We start from the raw sequence: 17,828 nt of genomic DNA, 5'->3' as shown, positions 1-17,828 counted from the left end.
GTCAAACTCCTGCAATAACAAAATCCATCTAATCAATCTAGGTTTAGAATCAGACTTAGTCAGAAGATATTTTATTGCAGCATGATCTGTAAAAACTATCACTTTTGAACCAATCAAGTATGATCTAAACTTTTCCAATGCATATACAATAGCTAGTAATTCTTTTTCAATAGTTGCATAATTAACTTGAATTTCATTTAAAACTTTACTAGCATAATGTATAGCATGGAAAATCTTTGATTTTGTTTGACCTAGGACTGCCCCAATTGCATAGTCACTAACATCACACATCAGCTCAAAGTTTAAATTCCAATCAAGGGCAACAATGATAGGAGCTGAAATCAATTTTTGTTTTAATAATTCAAAAGCATTCAAACAAGATGCATCAAAATTAAATTGAGTGTCCTTATTGAGCAAGTTGCTTAATGGCTTTGAAATCTTTGAAAAGTCCTGGATGAACCGTCTATAAAATCCAGCATGACCAAGGAAACTCCGAATCCCTTTGATATTTGTTGGTGGAGGAAGCTTTTCAATAATCTATACTTTGGCCTTATCAACTTCAATACCTCTAGAAGAAATTTTATGGCCCAACACAATTCCCTCTGTTACCATAAAGTGACATTTCTCCCAATTAAGAACAAGATTTGTCTGAATACATCGCTTTAGTACAGTGTCAAGATTCTCCAAACAATTAGAAAAAGAAGAACCAAATACAGAAAAGTCACCCATGAAGACTTCTATACATTTCTCAACTAAGTCAGAAAAGATGGCAAGCATGCATCTCTGGAATGTAGCTGGTGCATTGCATAGACCAAAAGGCATTTTTCTATAAGAAAAGACACCAAATGGACATGTGAAAGCTGTCTTCTCTTGATCTTCTGGGTCCACTGCAATCTGATTGTAACCAGAGTATCCATCCAAGAAACAATAGTATGCTTGTCCAGCTAACCTCTCAAGCATCTAATCCATGAACGGTAGTGGAAAGTGATCTTTTCTAGTTGCTTGATTGATTTTTCTATAATCTATACACATTCTCCAACCAGTGACAGTCTTTGTCGGAATCAATTCATTCTTCTCATTCTGAATCGCTGTCATTGTTAAGATTTCCGTTGAAATACTTTTGTTATAATTGTAAATCAGCTTAATTCTATCAACGGTCTCAAACACGGCAAGTATACCAGCCGTTCAAGTAGTAAAATTATCGTATCCATAGGGATTAGTAGGTAAAATAAGCATTTATTGACTATTCGTGACTAAAGAATAATTCCAATTTGTAGTTTGTCATGTAAATACGAATTGAAGAGCATGACTACTGGAATGTTAAAAACTATAAAATATTGGTTTTAGAGTGGAAAAGGGTAGAAATGGTGTAATGGTTTTGTGAGATTGTGGGGTCAGATTTCACCAAACGTCAAACTAATGATTCCTTAATCTCTTGTTGCATACATTGCTTAGTCAACCCATAAGTTTACTCAAACCTAATCCCTTAGAGCAAGAGCCTAGGTGCGGATATTGAATATCAATTCCTTGAGTACCCAATATCTACACCCACATTACGGGCTAGGGTTTAAGACTACTAATGGGCTAAGCTCCATTCCTAGATACATTTCCCACTAGGCATTTGTTTCAGAGCTAGTTTCAATGGTTATTTTCCAACACCCAATGGAACCTATATCATGCAAAGGAGAATCAATCCAAAGCAAGCATTAAGAATAGAAACAACACAACAATGAATGAACAACATATATATATATATATATATATATATATATATATATCATTGGTAAGGATTACACTAGAATTCGTTGGTTACATCTAACCCCACAAAAAATGGGTAGAACCACTCAAAACAATGAGGGTAAATACAAAAATAGAGATGAAAGGGAGAATGAAGAACCGAAGGAAAGACCCACACACGAACGGCTCCAAGCTCCGGGAATCCCTTCCACAGCTCCCAAAACTCGTCCAATGTGTGAATGAGGAGAAAACCCTCGAAAATGGCTTCAAATATGAGCTTGGGGAGTTAGATTAGAGTTTACGCGCCCAGCTCATAAGTCGTTGCGCCCGGTGCAGGGCCTTCCAGTGAGATCAAGTATTCTCTGCCTCAGAACATGCCCAGCGCAATTACTTTTACGCCCGGCGCAATACCTTCCAGAGAGTTTGAGGTACTCTCTGTCTCGATCATGCCCGGCAAGGCTAGTCTCGCGCCCGGCACAGGTGTGACTTGCAGAGGTGGAACACTCTGTTTTTTACAAGCCCGGCGCGGGTCATTTTGCGCCCGACACAACCACTCTGCTCTGCTCCTTAACTCCTTAGATTTCCAATCCTAAGGGTCTTCAATCTTCAATTCTCTAGCTCAATACCTACACAAAAAAATGAGGTGTAATAAGGTATTGTTAGCTAAATTCTGGGTTAGTTATATCTGCACAGAAACTGAATCAAAAAGAGAACAATTATGTTGCAATGGTTCAAAGAATGAGTGAAATTGTTCATTAAGTCTTGTCCAAAAAGAGGTATAATTGAGACTTAACAGTCATCCCTCCTTTCTTTGGTACGACCTGAACAGGACTTACCTAAGTACTATTTGAAATAGGATAGATTATTCCTGCTTCTAAAAGCTTTAAAACCTTTTTTTTCACCATTTCCTTCATTGTTGGATTTAAACGCCTTTGAGGTTGAGCCATGATGAGCCTAAATTATACTTGTTTTTATACAAGATTTAATGATCAAATTCTTCCATTCTTTGTATCATTGCATTTTAATTGTTCTCATTTTGGTTTCTTTTGTATATGCAGGTATTCAAGTAGAGAATTGAGGATAACAAGGCCAAAGGAGTGGAAATCAAAAGAATTAAGGAGCAGAGCAGGCAACCGCGCCGGGCACCGTATTAATCTCGCCGGGCGGGCATAAAATAGAGTACTCTCAGCCTTTGGAAACCTCGCGCCGGGCGCAATTTAGAATTGCGCCGGGCGCAATTCAAGGCCGCGAGCACATTGAGCATCAGGGGAAGCCCGCGCCGGGCGCGAAGTGTAACGCGCCGGGCGCAATAACCCTAATTTGTCTCCTCAGGCTGCATAAAAGGAAAATTTCGAGGGTTTTCTCCCTCATTCGCCCAGGGGCGCCTCCAGGAGCGCTGCAGGAGGGATTCTCAGGCTTCGGAAGCCTCCCACGGTGGATCATTCCTTCGGTTCTTCCTTTCCTCTTCCATCTCTATTTTAGTTTTCCCCTCTTTGTTTTGAGAGGTTCTATCCATTGTATTGGGGTTTTGATGTAACCAACAAACTCTATTGTAATCCTTTTGTGTTTAATGTTATATATGTTTTGTTTCATTCCTTGTTGTGTATGATTCCATGCTTAATGCTTGCTTTGGCTTGATCACCCTTTGCATGATTTAAGGTTTCATTGAGTATTGGAAAATATCCTTGAAACTAGTTTTGAACATATGCCTAGTGGGAATTGTACCTAGGGATAGGGCTTGACCCATTAGTAGTCTTAAAACCCTAACCGGTAATGCAGGTGGAGGTATTGAGTACTCAAGGGATTGATATTCAATATTTTGCACCTAGGCTCTTTCTCTAAGGAATTAGGTCTGAGTAAATTTATGGTTGACTGAACAATGAATGTAACAAGATACATAGGATTCACTAGTGTTTCTTTGGTGAAATCAAACCCCCACAACTTCAAGTGTCCATTTTGCCATTTCTCACCCCATTTCATTTCTAATCCATTTATTTGTGTTTTAACAATTCCAGTAGTTTTGTTCTTAAATTCACATTCATATTTATTGGGATTGTTCTCAAGTCACAAGTAGCCAATGAATGCTTAGTTTACCTTCTAATCCCTGTGGATACGATATTTTTACTACTTGTACGGCCGGTACACTTGCCGTGTTTGAGTCCGTTGAGGGAAGTAACCTAATCTATAATTATAAATAAAAGTACTTCAACGGAAATCTCAACAAGCCACAAGTTTATAGTTCTGCTCCATATGAATTTTGTGCATGCAGTAGGAAGGACTAATACCCTTCAAGTCTGCTAAAGTCCAACCTATAGCTTCTTGATTTTTCTTCAACACATTAACTAATTGTTCTTCTTCAGAGGGAGTCAAAGAATTTCTAATGATAACCGGTTTATTTCCACCCTCTTCCAAAAATACATATTTAAGTTGTGGTGGCAACATCTTCAATTCTGGTTTTAGCACTTCCATGTTTGCACTTTTCTCCAATTCTTCAATCTTCACTTTTTCTGGAAGAATCTCTTTTGCAGAATCAAGATCCCTCAAACACTCTTCAATTTTTTTTTCCTCCTTCTCATTCAAATCTTCTAAGGCATCCATGAGTGCTTTCTCCAAAGGACTAGAAATATGCAACTGCTTCCTAGTGGAATGAATTAAATCATCAATCACATCCACTCTCATACACTCATCTTGCTCACATGGATACTTCATAGCCTCAAAAACATTAAAATTTACTTCATCATCTTGCACTCGCACCTTCAAATTACCATAATCTACATCAATTATTACTTTTTCAGTCTTCATGAACGGTCTACCCAAAATCAATGGCACTTCTCTATCTTCTTCCATATCCATCACCACAAAATCCACTAGAAAGAAAAATTTATCTACTTTCACCAGCACATCTTCCACTATCCCATGAGGATATTTCACTGACCTGTCTGCCAATTGAAGAGTCATCCTAGTAGGCCTAGCTTCTAGATCACCAATCCTTCTCATCATAGATAAGGGCATTAAGTTAATGCTTGCCCCTAAATCTAACAATGCTTTTCCCACAAGTAATCTTCCAATGGTGACTGGAATGGTAAAGCTACTAGGATCTCTAGATTTTTGAGGTATGGATTTCTGAATGATTGCACTGCATCCTGCCTCTAACTCCACTATTCCATCATCAGTTAATCTTCTCTTCTTAGTCAGAAGCTCCTTCATGAATTTTGCATAAGTGGGCATCTATTCCAGTGCTTCAGAAAATGGAATGTTGATCTGCAGACTTTTAAAAATGTCTAGAAAGCGAGCAAATTGTCTCTCCCTATCTTTCTTAGAAGGTGCATGTGGGTATGGAAAATCCTTGACTGGTGGGATTATAACTACACCTTTCTCTTTCTTTCTTAATTGATCACTTCTTTCATTTTTATCTTTTTTTTCTACTTTTTCTTTACTTCTCACATTTTCTCTATTTACATTCTCACCTTTATTTTTTCTCAACTTCCTCCTTGATCTCTTCATCACTTTCTCTTTCACTCAATTTTTTCTCCTCAACACCCTCAGTATCATTCAAATTGTCTCCAATCCCCTTCCCAATCTCCTTTCCACTCCTTGTTGTGATAGACTTACAGTGCTCTTTCGAGTTAGGTTTGGTGTTGGCTAAAAATGATCCTCCTTGCTAATCAGCAAGTTACTTTGCTATCTGACCAACCTGAATCTCCAAATTCTTGATGGAAGCATCTGTATTCTTTTGATTAGCAAGGGAAGCTTGCATGAATTGGTTCAAGGTATCTTCTAACTTGGTTGTCTTTTCCTGCATTGAAGAAAAGTAACCTTGGTGTTGTTGTTGAGGTGGTTATCTATTGAAGGGTCCTACATCTTGTTTCCAACCATATTTCTAATTTTTGTTGTTGTTGTTCCTCCATCCCTACATATAATTGTTAGAAAAATTCTTGAAATTACCTCCTCTTGGTTGTTGTTGACCCATGTAATTTACTTCCTCTTCTTGACTAGTACTAGGTCCTGCACAAAAACCATTAGCATGATCTACACCACAGAAATCACAACTCAAAACTTGATGAGGTGGAGGAGTTGAATAATAGATTGGAGATGCTGAGGAAGTTTTTCCATTTGTTTAGTGAGGTCTTCAATCTGTTGAGAAAGTAATTTGTTTTGTGCTAAAATTGCATCATTTGTATTAAGATCAAGAACACCTCTCTTGGGATGACTATGCCTGCTATGTTGTGCTTGATGATCAGAAGAAGCCAAAGATTCTATGATTTTTGTTGCTTCATCAGGGTCAGCTAACATCATTGTACCTCCTGCAGCTGCATCTAAGAGCATTTTAACCTCTGGATTGATTCCATTGCAAAAGAATTTTAGTTGAGCAATATCCTCAAAACCATGGTTAGGACATTTCCTTATTAGAAGAGATTTGAAACGCTCCCAAGCTTCACATAAAGGTTTATCCAACCCTTGGTGAAAGGTAGCAATTTCTGATTTAGCACTAATATATTTTGAGGATGGATAAAATCTGTTCACAAACTTGTTCTCCACATCACTCCAACTGATAAGACTTTGATTAGGATGAGACTGCAACCAAGTCTTAGCCTTACCTGTCAAAGAGAAAGGAAACAAACATAGATAAACTGTTTCTTCATCACCTTCAGGAATTCCCATGGTACCACACAGATCATAAAAGTTTGATAGATGTGCATATGGATCCTCATGGTCCATCCCTGCAAATTGATGTGCAATAACTAAGCTAAGGAAGGCAGGCTTCATTTCCATTGCTCTTGAAGTAGTTAGAGCTACTATGCTAGAGAAATGTCTAGGACCTTGTTGTTGAGCATAGTCCCCTAAAGTTCTTCTTGGGTTTCCATTATTTCCTCCTGTATTGGCCATGTTTAGATCAGAGTTTGATTGAACGACGAAAGAAGCTGAGTCAATACAATCTTCCTGTTGCTTTCTTTGCTTTTCCAGTTCTTTCTTTCTTCTTGTATTACTATTGTTTCTCCTAGTTGTTTTCTCTATTTCAAGATCAAAGAGTAATTGTTCAGCTGGAGTTTTACCTCGCATAAACAAAGAACAGGACTAGAACAAAGAGTTAGCAAAGGATATAAAAACTACTATACTAAATAAAATATATACAAATTGACTTAACTAAAGAAATAAAATAAAATAAAATCAATTTGGGACGCTAGTCCCCGGCAACAGCGCCAGAAACTTGTTGATCCCGTGGCAAGTGTACCAGAGTCAACTTGTAACAGTGATGAGTAAGGTTGTCTCCTTAGGGACTAGATAGATTGATTGATTCTCAATTAATTTAGAAAAGCACAAAATAAATACATATTATATATTCATACATATTCAACATCTGATTCATTAAACTTAAATTTAAAATTAATAAAACTTAAAACAAGTGAAAAATATGCAAATTCAAATAAGTATTAGAGAAATTCATATATGAGATACTTGGAACTGGATTTCACCTACTACACCTCTTTGTAATCTTAATAAGCATACATTTGTTAATCCCTCTCCTACAATATTATCTACGATTACAATCACTCAATACTAATTCCTTAGTAAAGAGATTCTAAGTTTTCCCCTTTAAATATCAATTCCTTGCATATTTAAATAAGGGAAAACTTGCATTAAGAAAATCTTTTAAAGACTAATGATTTTAGCTCTATTCCTAGCAACTTAAACCATTAGGTGATTCATTTTGAATCATGATCTAGAAAACATTTTCCAATTGAGTTCTAAATCAAAGCTCCAAATACGAGTGATCAAAATGTAAAGGCATTAAGAACAAAAATGAATCACTAATAAGTAGAAGAGATCATAACATATATGTGAAAATCAAGAGTTACATTAAGGTGTAAGAGGTTACATCCAATCCCAAAAGGAAAAGATTAGCTACTCATTTCCATGAGAGCCAACCAACAAAAGAAGAAGAAGAAGAAGAAGAATCTAGTAGAAATTGTCGTCATTCTGTTCCTGAAACGTCGGAATCACCACCAAAATCTTCAACTTGGATGATCTTCGAGGCTAAAGAGAAAGAGATGGTTCAGGTGTGTTGTTTCTTCCCAAGCTCTCTTCGTCTTCTTTTTTTTTCCCCTTTTATATGTTATGATTTATAACAAGGGGTCATTTAGTACCACAAATTGGCTTAAGCTATTTCTGATTGGCTTAAGCCCTTTTTTAAATACTTCACCATGAAGGAATTGAAATGGCTTAAGCCTTTCTGAAATAGCTTAAGCCTTTTTTTAAATACTTCACCCTGAAGGAATTGAGATAGCTTAAGCCTTTCTAGAATGGCTTAAGCCTTTTTTTGGCAGATTGTAATCTTAATTTCTCTGGAATGGCTTAAGCCCTTCTGATATAGCTTAAGCCTTATTGAGTTGATAGAGATAAACATATTTTCTTCCATGAGTCTTTTTGAACTTCATTTCTTCTCTCTGTCTTGATTTCTCTTCCCTTAACCTACAAAGCAAAACCATCATAATTAACCAAAAAATTATTATAATTTGATTGGATTGGATTTCTATAACATAATTTACATATTTATATATAATATTCACATCCTTGGGCAATTTAAAAGGGGAAAAATGAAAGCATGCCAATTTTTACACAATAATATTCATGAAATTCAAGTAAAAATGACAACTAACATAGTGCCAGAACCACTTTTGGTTCTTTTCCCTTTATTTTGTAGTGGGATATAAATAAAAAGGAGAAAAAAGAACAAAGGAGGAAGGTGGAAGAGAGATCAGAGACAGAAAGTACTCACTCCAAGACATGAGGAGCTTGTTCATAATCATTCATCTCTGTCTTCTTCTTATCTTTATTTGTAATCATTACGGTTGTTAACACCAAAACCATAAGTAGTTGATTCTCCTAAGTTGAATTCATATGTAACTACTTATCCACTCTTTTTTAGATCTATATGATATTTAGTTCTGTTACTTATGTTTGATTCCTTACTTAATGCTTAATCTGGTTTGATCATCCATTTATGATGCTTGGTTTTTGAACTCTATTGGAAAACATTTTCTAAAACTTGACCCAAATTACACATCTAATGATCTCATGTTCTAGGAATAGGCTTAATTTTGTTAGCCATTGTTATTCAAGTGTTGATCTTAATGCAAGATGTTAATCTTAAATTGTAGAGGAATCACATAAGACCCTTAGAGCTCAATCTTGAAACATTGGGTTGAGCTGCTTATTAAATATGGAAGCAATCGAGTGAAAATCATATGGATAAAACAAAAGTAAAGGGATTAGGAAGTGCATATGAATCCAATCATTATTAATATAAATTTCATATCGTCTGCTGACGAGAGGTTGTCGAAGCCTCTATCAAACACAAATGTAAAATGAGTTTAAACTTGTAGCACAGTAGTGCCCCAAAGTCGTCTCTCGAGGATCAAAGGAAATTCTTTTTATTATATTAGCAGTATTAACAAAATTTTGAAAAAAAAAAGGGGGGGTTTGGAGTTTGATATAATTTTTAGAACAAGAAGTTGAATAATAAACTTAGATGATAAAAACTTCAACTTGTGGATTTTCGTTCTTTGGATTTATCCTTGGTTCAAAATCTCAATCTCAACTAATAATTAAATTCTTGCATTTAAGTTCAATTAGTTAAGCACCAACAAAACTTAAATAGATTCTTTCCAAAGTTCAAGCGAACATTATTTGAGTCCATTAGGTTAGGATCAAGCGTCCAATTTTAATCCCTATTTGGTCTCTAAGTCCAAGAATCCAACAAGCCATCCATTGGAGAACTTAATTAATCAATTCTTGCTTGTCCCAAAGTTAACCAATCAAGCGTCAATTAATTTAGGAGATTCTTCAAATGTTTAAGCAAACATGATTCGAGTTAACAAGGTTAGAATTATTCATTCACATTTAATCCCTAGTTAAACTCTAAGTCCTTGAATCGGTAAACAATTAATGAGTCAATCAATTAAGTCCATGAATATTCCTTTGTCTTTCTCAAAATTAATGTAAACAAGCGTCACATAATTCTTGGTCTTGCATTCCTTCTTAAGTCCAATGTAAGTAAGCATCACATAGGTCTTAGTTCAAGGAGTTAATGAGAACGTCTTATGTAATGAATTTAAGTGATCAATTCAAATTCAATTATATAAGCATAAACAAGATAGAAAGATAAAGATAAATTCAATTATTAAGAGTTGAGGATACACAAAATTTTCTTCAAACCTCAAAATCCATTAGAACTTATTACCACAAGCTGAATTAGAAACTTAGCTATCCATAAAATTAAAAGACATTATAACATTAAATAACAAGAAAGACTAAGAAGAAATTGAGAAGAAGAAGAAGAAAGGGAGGTAGAAGAACACCCAAGAGTAACTTATTTGAAGGTGTTTGGGACATCTTGCAATGGAGAAATGAAGGCCTATTTATAGCCTTCATACAACACATAAAAAATGTAAAATAATGGGAAAAAGTGTAGACAAAACGAAATGGGATGAGTTGTGTAGGTGGTGGGATGATTTGGTGTTGTTGGTGGGATGAGTTGGATTCCATATTCTTTTCCGCACCGATTATTGACCACCGAATTTGGCCTTCTAGATGATCGAAGTTGCCAACGGCGCCTTCTGAAAAGTTTTAGGTCTTTGTCTCAGCTTTCCAGGGCCACCAAGTTTGCTCCAATTGGATCACCACAGCCCAAGTTATGGCCTGAAAACCGAGACATGTTCATCAGCCCAAAAACAGCAAAATTTAGAATAATAATTCCCAACTATCCAATTAGGCCCAACAACACACATATCTATCTAAATCCTATAATTAGCCATGGATGGAATGTAAAATAGCTAAATTAAAGGAAAAGATACATATCAAATCATGATTTATCAAATACCCCCACACTTAGCTTTTTGCACTCCTGGGCAAAATCATGAAAGCAAAGTAGAGAACAATTCCAAAGATAGAAAGAAATATAGACATCAATACACACAAGAAAACAAACAGATTTACGCAATCCTCAATGAATCCTGGGAAAAGAAAAGGAGTAGACAATATCCAACACAAAAAGAGTCAGAGAAACTAGACACTTATGGAAATTATCCAAGCATTTCAAGGCATGGCAAGATAATTAATCAGCTCAAGAGGTGAATCAAAAGCAATAGAACCTCACAAGATGCACTATATTACTGTATCTCTCAAATGTCCAGGCAACTGTATACTCTCAAAGCACTCATGAAAAACAAGCAACAGATAGATTTGGCAAGCCTCTAAAATCAATGCCCAATAAACATGCACAAAAGGATCATAAGGTCTTTTCAGGGTTGTAATAAGGACAAGGTGGGATAAAATTTAGGATAAGTAGCTATAAACCAGAGGAACTATAGGAGCAATGGGGAATAAGTATGAAATAAGCATAAGAGCAAACCCAAAAATTGCTAATACACCTCCAACACCAATTATTTTCCTTTTCCTCAAACAATTTTTTTTTTTTTGTTTTTTTTGTTTTTTTTTTTCACACATCATGAAACACTAAGACATATACAACAGGAAGAATTAACTAGCCAAAATTTAATAACCAATGATACATCCCTTACTTATTCCAGAATTTATTCCCAAAACTATTCCAAAGCTCCAAAATTCCCTAAGGTTAAGGTGATCTTGGTTTTTCACTTAAGGCTTGTAATGAGCTTCAAACAAAGAAGGGTAAATAGGCTTAGCAGGGGTTATCAAAGGAGTTAATTCAAGGTAGGCTTATTTGGCTAGAGGCTTATAGGAACAAAAATGCCTTAATCATATCCATACATGCATGTGAATCAAGAAGTATCAAATAGAGTCAAGACAAGGCAACTGTGCAAGTAATCAAGAGGCATATCACACAAGAAAGAATAGAGAATGGCTTAATTCCTCACACAGGGTATATCTGTCACCTTCAATTCAACCTCTCAAACCTCATAATCAACTTTACAAGCATAGAAAGACAGGGATTTCAATCCATGTAACATCAAGTAACTCATATCTTAGAGTGAAGCAAGTGCCTAAAAACTATCAAAACCCAGAAATCAAAGAGAAACATGCAAAACTTTACATAACAACCAAACATAAAACCCAAAATAACAAAAACATATAACGAATAATCCCCCCCACACTTAAATCTCACATTGTCCTCAATGTTATGCAATGTAAATTATGACAAGTGAAATAAAAGGAGAGGATAAAGAAACTCCCTCATTTATGGAGGTTGGAATGGATCATGCAAGCTGAGTTCCTCAACAGTTTGCTCTTGGTATCCTTCACTTGTATGAAAAATTTTTAGTCTGTGGCCATTGACCTTAAATTTATTTTGTGATAATTCACTCTTGATCTCTACTGCTTCATGAGGGAACACATCAGTAACTACAAAAGGTCCTATCCATCTGGAACGAAGCTTTCCGGGCATGAGCTTGAGGCGAGAATTGTAAAGAAGAACTTTTTGTCCAACAGAGAATTCCTTTCTTGATATCATTTTGTCATGGATAATTTTGGTCTTCTCTTTGTACATTTTTGAGTTCTCATAAGCCTCTAAGCGAATCTCTTCAAGTTCTTGTAATTGCAACTTTCTTTCCATGCCAGCTTTGTCATAAGCTAAGTTGCATTGTTTTACTGCCCAATATGACTTATGCTCAATTTCCACTGGAAGGTGACATGCTTTACCAAAGACCAATCGAAAAGGTGACATCCCAATTGGTGTTTTGTATGCAGTTCTATAAGCCCACAGAGCATCTTCAAGTCTCTTGCTCCAATCCTTTCTGCTTGGTTGGACTGTTTTCTCCAAAATTTGTTTTATCTCTCGATTTGACACCTCAGCTTGTCCATTTGATTGAGGATGATACGGTGTAGCAGTTTTATGTACAACACCATATTTTCTCAAGAGGCTTTCCAAATTGCGGTTGCAAAAATGCGTCCCTTGATCACTGATGATGGCTCTTGGAATGCCAAATCTGCAGAAAATGTTAGACCTAACAAAATCCACAACAACTTTTGAATCATCAGTTCGAGTGGCTTTAGCTTCCACCCACTTGGATACATAATCAACAGCAAGTAAAATGTAAACAAAACCAAAGGATGTGGGAAATGGACCCATGAAGTCTATACCCCAAACATCAAAAATTTCACAAAATAACATAGGTTGTTGGGGCATCTCATTCCTTCGAGTTATATTACTAGTCCTTTGACATTGTTCACAAGTTTTACAAAATTGATATGCATCATGGAAAATAGTAGGCCAATAAAATCCTGATTCCAAAATTTTCCTAGCTGTTCGTTGGGGACCAAAATGACCACCACATGCATGATTATGACAAAAGCTAAGAATAGAGTGAATTTCATGATCAGGTATGCATCTTCTAATTATTTGGTCACTACCATATTTCCAAAGATAAGGATCATCCCATACAAAATATTTTGCATCACTCTTTAATTTAGCAATGTAAGATTTAGATGCTTTTTTAGGCAGAACATTAGCAACAAGAAAGTTTACCAAATTGGCGAACCATGGAATGATTGTCTGAACTTTCAACAATTGCTCATCAGGAAAAGTATCATGTATGGGTATCGGATCAAGTGGTTGTTCAATTCTGCTCAAGTGATCAGCAACCAAGTTTTCAGCTCCACTTTTATCTCTTATTTCCAAATCAAATTCTTGGAGTAAAAGCATCCACCGTAGTAACCTAGGTTTTGCATCTGGTTTTTTTAGTAGGAACTTCAAAGCAGCATGATCAGAGAACACTATCACCTCGGAACCTAGCAAATAAGATCGAAATTTGTCTAATGCAAAAACAATAGCCAAAAGTTCCTTTTCTGTGGTAGTGTAATTGGCTTGTGCAGCATCCAAAGTTCTAGAAGCATAATATATGACATGAGGTGCCTTGCCCATTCTTTGGGCCAAAACTGCTCCCAGAGCATAGTTGGATGCATCACACATCAGTTCAAAAGGGAGTGTCCAGTATGGTGGTTGTATTATAGGCGTGCTTGTCAAAGCTTTCTTCAGTGTATGGAATGCCTCCTTGCACTTTTGGTCAAAATTGAATTCAACATCCTTTTGTAGCAAGCGAGACAGTGGCAATGCTATCTTGCTGAAGTCTTTGATAAAGCGCCTATAAAATCCTGCATGACCAAGAAAGGAACGCACTTCCCGCACGCATGCGGGGTAAGATAAACTAGAAATAACTTCTACTTTAGCAGGATCTACCTCAATACCTCTTTCAGAAATGACATGACCTAGAACTATGCCTTGTTTTACCATGAAATGACATTTTTCAAAATTCAAGACAAGATTAGAGTCAATGCATTTGTGTAGCACCTTGGATAAATTATCTAGACATGTTTTAAAACAAGACCCATAGACAGTGAAATCATCCATAAAAACTTCCATACAATCTTCTAGAAATTCAGAGAAAATACTTACCATACATCTCTGAAAAGTACCAGGAGCATTGCATAGGCCGAATGGCATCCTTCTGTATGCAAAAGTTCCAAAAGGACAAGTGAATGTGGTCTTATGTTGGTCTTCAGGTGCTATGTGGATTTGGAAGTATCCTGAGTATCCATCCAAGAAGCAGTAATGGGATTTCCCAGCCAATTGTTCAAGCATTTGATCAATGAATGGCAACGGAAAGTGATCTTTTCTTGTGGCTTGGTTCAATTTTCTATAGTCAATGCAAACTCTCCAACTATTTTGCACTCTCGTTGGAATTAGTTCATTGTCTTTGTTTGCTACTACAGTCACTCCAGATTTTTTTGGAACAACTTGAACAGGACTTACCCATTTGCTATCAGAGATAGGATATATGATACCTGCTTGGAGCAACTTAGATATCTCTTTCTTTACTACTTCCAAAATTTGAGGATTAAGTCTCCTTTGAGGTTGCCTTACTGGTTTAGCATCTTCTTCAAGGAGAATCCGATGCATACAGGTAGAAGGACTGATTCCAGGGAGATCTGCAAGTGTCCACCCTATTGCCTTTTTGTTGTCCTTCAAAACTTGTAACAACATCCTTTCTTGTTCAGCATCTAAGTCTTTTGCAACAATGACCGGAAGTTTACAACCTTCTTCAAGGTAAGCATATTTCAAATGATCAGGAAGCGGTTTTAGCTCTAATGCTGGTGGTTGCACAATGGAGGGCAACATTCTGTTTGTTGTTATCAATTCTGCAGCTAAAATTTCTGCATATTTTTCTTTTTTATATTCCTCAGCAAAATTGTTAGTGCTTAAAAATTATTCTATTTCAGTACAAGCAGCACATTCTGATTTATTGTTTATGCATGAATGACAATTTATGGTATCATCAAGATCATGTATGTCAGGAAATTCAATGCATAAATGGTCATGTGCATAACAATCAACCAAGTCATCCAACAAATCAATGTGAAATACAGAGTGTTCTTCCCTAGGGTGTTTCATGGCATCTAGAATGTTGAACTTGACTATATTATCACCAAACTCTAAGGAAAGAGTTCCAGCATGCACATCTATTTTTGTTTTTGCAGTTTTAAGAAAAGGTCTACCTAAAATGATTGGTACCTTAGTTGTAGTTTCACCCTCCATCTCTAGGATATAAAAGTCAGCAGGAAAAATTAGTTCTCCTACTCTAACTAAGACATCTTCAATTAATCCTGAAGGGTAAGTACTACTTCTATTTGCAAGTTGAATCACCACACCAGTTGGAATTAAAGGACCAAGCCCCAAAGATTTAAAGATAGACATAGGCATGACATTGATAGATGCACCTAAGTCTAACATGGCATTTTCAAATATGCAATTACCTATTGTACAAGGGATAGTGAACGTACCTGGATCCTTGCATTTCTGAGGCATTGGTTGAATGATAGCAGAAACATTCTCTCCCAGACTTATTTTTTCATTCCCTTTCAGCCTTCTTTTATGGGTGCACATTTCTTTCAAGAATTTGGCATATCTAGGGATTTGTTTGATTGCATCTAGCAGAGGAATGTTTACTTCTACCTTTCTGAAAGTCTCAAGCAATTCTTTATCTTTTTCAGCTTCAGCTTTCCTAGTTTGTAAAACTCTTTGTGGAAAGGTTAGTGGAATGCTTGGCTCTTCATCCTTTGACTGGAAAGATTGCTTCTCCTTGTTTTCAGATTTCTCAGATGCAGTGGCAGGTTTCACATCATTTTTAACTTCCACAGTCTTTCCAGATCTAAGTGTGATGGCACTAACATTTCCTGTAGGATTAGGAATAGTTTGAGAAGGCAACTTACTTGATCCTTGTGCTTGAAGTTGGCTTATGGAAGATGCCATTTGTCCTACTTGCTTTTCCAAGTTTTGAATGCTAGCATCAGTTCTTTGTTGGAATTGCAAGTTTTGCATAGCCATTTGTTTGACAAGGTCCTCCAAGGAAGGGTTATTTTGTTGTTGTTGTGGTTGTTGCATTGACTGCCTTGGAGCTTGTTGGAAAGGTTGCCTATTTGGAAATGGTTGTTGTTGTGATGTGTTGTTGTTGCTCCATCTGAAACCAGGATGATCATTGTATCTGGGATTGAAGTTATTTCTGGCTTGGTCATTTCTTGGTTGTGAGGAATTTGGGAAGTTATTTACAGCAGCTACTTCTTCAGGATTATCTTCTTGTAGCTGAGGGCATGCATCAGTTGGATGAGAGGGACAAGCACAAATGCCACAGAGTTTAGCAGGCGCTTGTTTCATCATGGCCAATCCTCGCACCAAAGAGGTCAATTCATCTAATCTATTCTCTAGTCTTTGATGTTCAGTACTAGATAATTGTACCTCATTTACTGACCTTGAACTAGTTCCTCTTGTTGCACCAAATTGTTGTGTGTTGGCTGCCATATTTGCAATCAAGTCTTTGGCAGCAGCAGGAGTTTTATCCATTAGAGCACCACCACTAGCAGCATCGATCATGCTTCTATCCATTGGTAGGAGACCTTCATAAAAGTATTGAATTAGAAGTTGCTCACTGATTTGATGTTGTGGACAACTTGCACAGAGCCTCTTGAATCTCTCCCAATAGTCATGTAGTGTTTCATCATTCATTTGCTTGATGCCACATATGCTCTTTCTTATGGCTGCAGTTCTAGAAGCAGGAAAGTATTTTTCTAGAAACAGTCTCTTCATTTCATCCCATGTGACTCTTTTAGGAGGGAGATAATACAACCACTCCTTGGCTGCATCAACTAGTGAAAACTGGAATGCTTTCAACTTTATGCTTTCTTCATTGCTACCAGCGGGTTTCATGGTTGAACATACAACATGAAACTCTTTCAAGTGCTTGTGGGGATCTTCACCTGAAAGTCCATGAAATTTGGGTAACAAATGAACTAAACTTGATTTTAGTTCACAGTCATCCTCATCAGCAGAAAATTGAATGCATAAAGGTGGATTTGAAACATCAGGTGCAGCCAATTGTTTTAGTGTCCTATTATCAGCCATGTTATTGTTTTGATTATTAGAAGTATTTCTAAAAAGTCTTCTTCTAGTTATCCTTAGTGTTCTTTCAATTTCAGGATCCAAATCAAGTAAAGGACTAGTAGAAGATCTTGTCATACACTATACAAAAATACAAAGAGAAAATGAAAATAAAATAAAATGAAAGATATCTAATATAACAAAATGACACCTTTAATCCCCGGCAACGGCGCCAATTTGACGAGAGGTTGTCGAAGCCTCTATCAAACACAAATGTAAAATGAGTTTAAACTTGTAGCACAGTAGTGCCCCAAAGTCGTCTCTCGAGGATCAAAGGAAATTCTTTTTATTATATTAGCAGTATTAACAAAATTTTGAAAAAAAAGGGGGGGGGGTTTGGAGTTTGATATAATTTTTAGAACAAGAAGTTGAATAATAAACTTAGATGATAAAAACTTCAACTTGTGGATTTTCGTTCTTTGGATTTATCCTTGGTTCAAAATCTCAATCTCAACTAATAATTAAATTCTTGCATTTAAGTTCAATTAGTTAAGCACCAACAAAACTTAAATAGATTCTTTCCAAAGTTCAAGCGAACATTATTTGAGTCCATTAGGTTAGGATCAAGCGTCCAATTTTAATCCCCATTTGGTCTCTAAGTCCAAGAATCCAACAAGCCATCCAT

General features: G+C 36.3%; 1 protein-coding gene across 1 annotated transcript; it reads right to left on the bottom strand.

The window, feature by feature from the left end:
* Nucleotides 1-3,954: 3,954 nt before the first annotated feature.
* Nucleotides 3,955-4,965, bottom strand: LOC109793692 (uncharacterized). Its single transcript, XM_020353149.2, has one exon. The coding sequence runs from the start codon at nucleotides 4,963-4,965 to the stop codon at nucleotides 3,955-3,957; it is 1,011 nt and encodes a 336-aa protein (XP_020208738.2).
* Between the last annotated feature and the right edge of the window lie 12,863 nt (nucleotides 4,966-17,828).

The sequence above is a fragment of the Cajanus cajan genome, chromosome 8 (genome assembly GCF_000230855.2).
Source record: "Cajanus cajan strain Asha chromosome 8, NIPB_CcT2T_4, whole genome shotgun sequence".
NCBI classification, from domain to species: domain Eukaryota; kingdom Viridiplantae; phylum Streptophyta; class Magnoliopsida; order Fabales; family Fabaceae; genus Cajanus; species Cajanus cajan.
The sequence above is the reverse complement of the archived record's forward strand: the minus strand, read 5'-3'. Positions and strand labels throughout refer to the sequence as shown.

Bases quoted from the DNA above. Each gene is read 5' to 3' on its own strand.
- LOC109793692 (XM_020353149.2), bottom strand. From the start codon at position 4,965: ATGCCCACTTATGCAAAATTCATGAAGGAGCTTCTGACTAAGAAGAGA.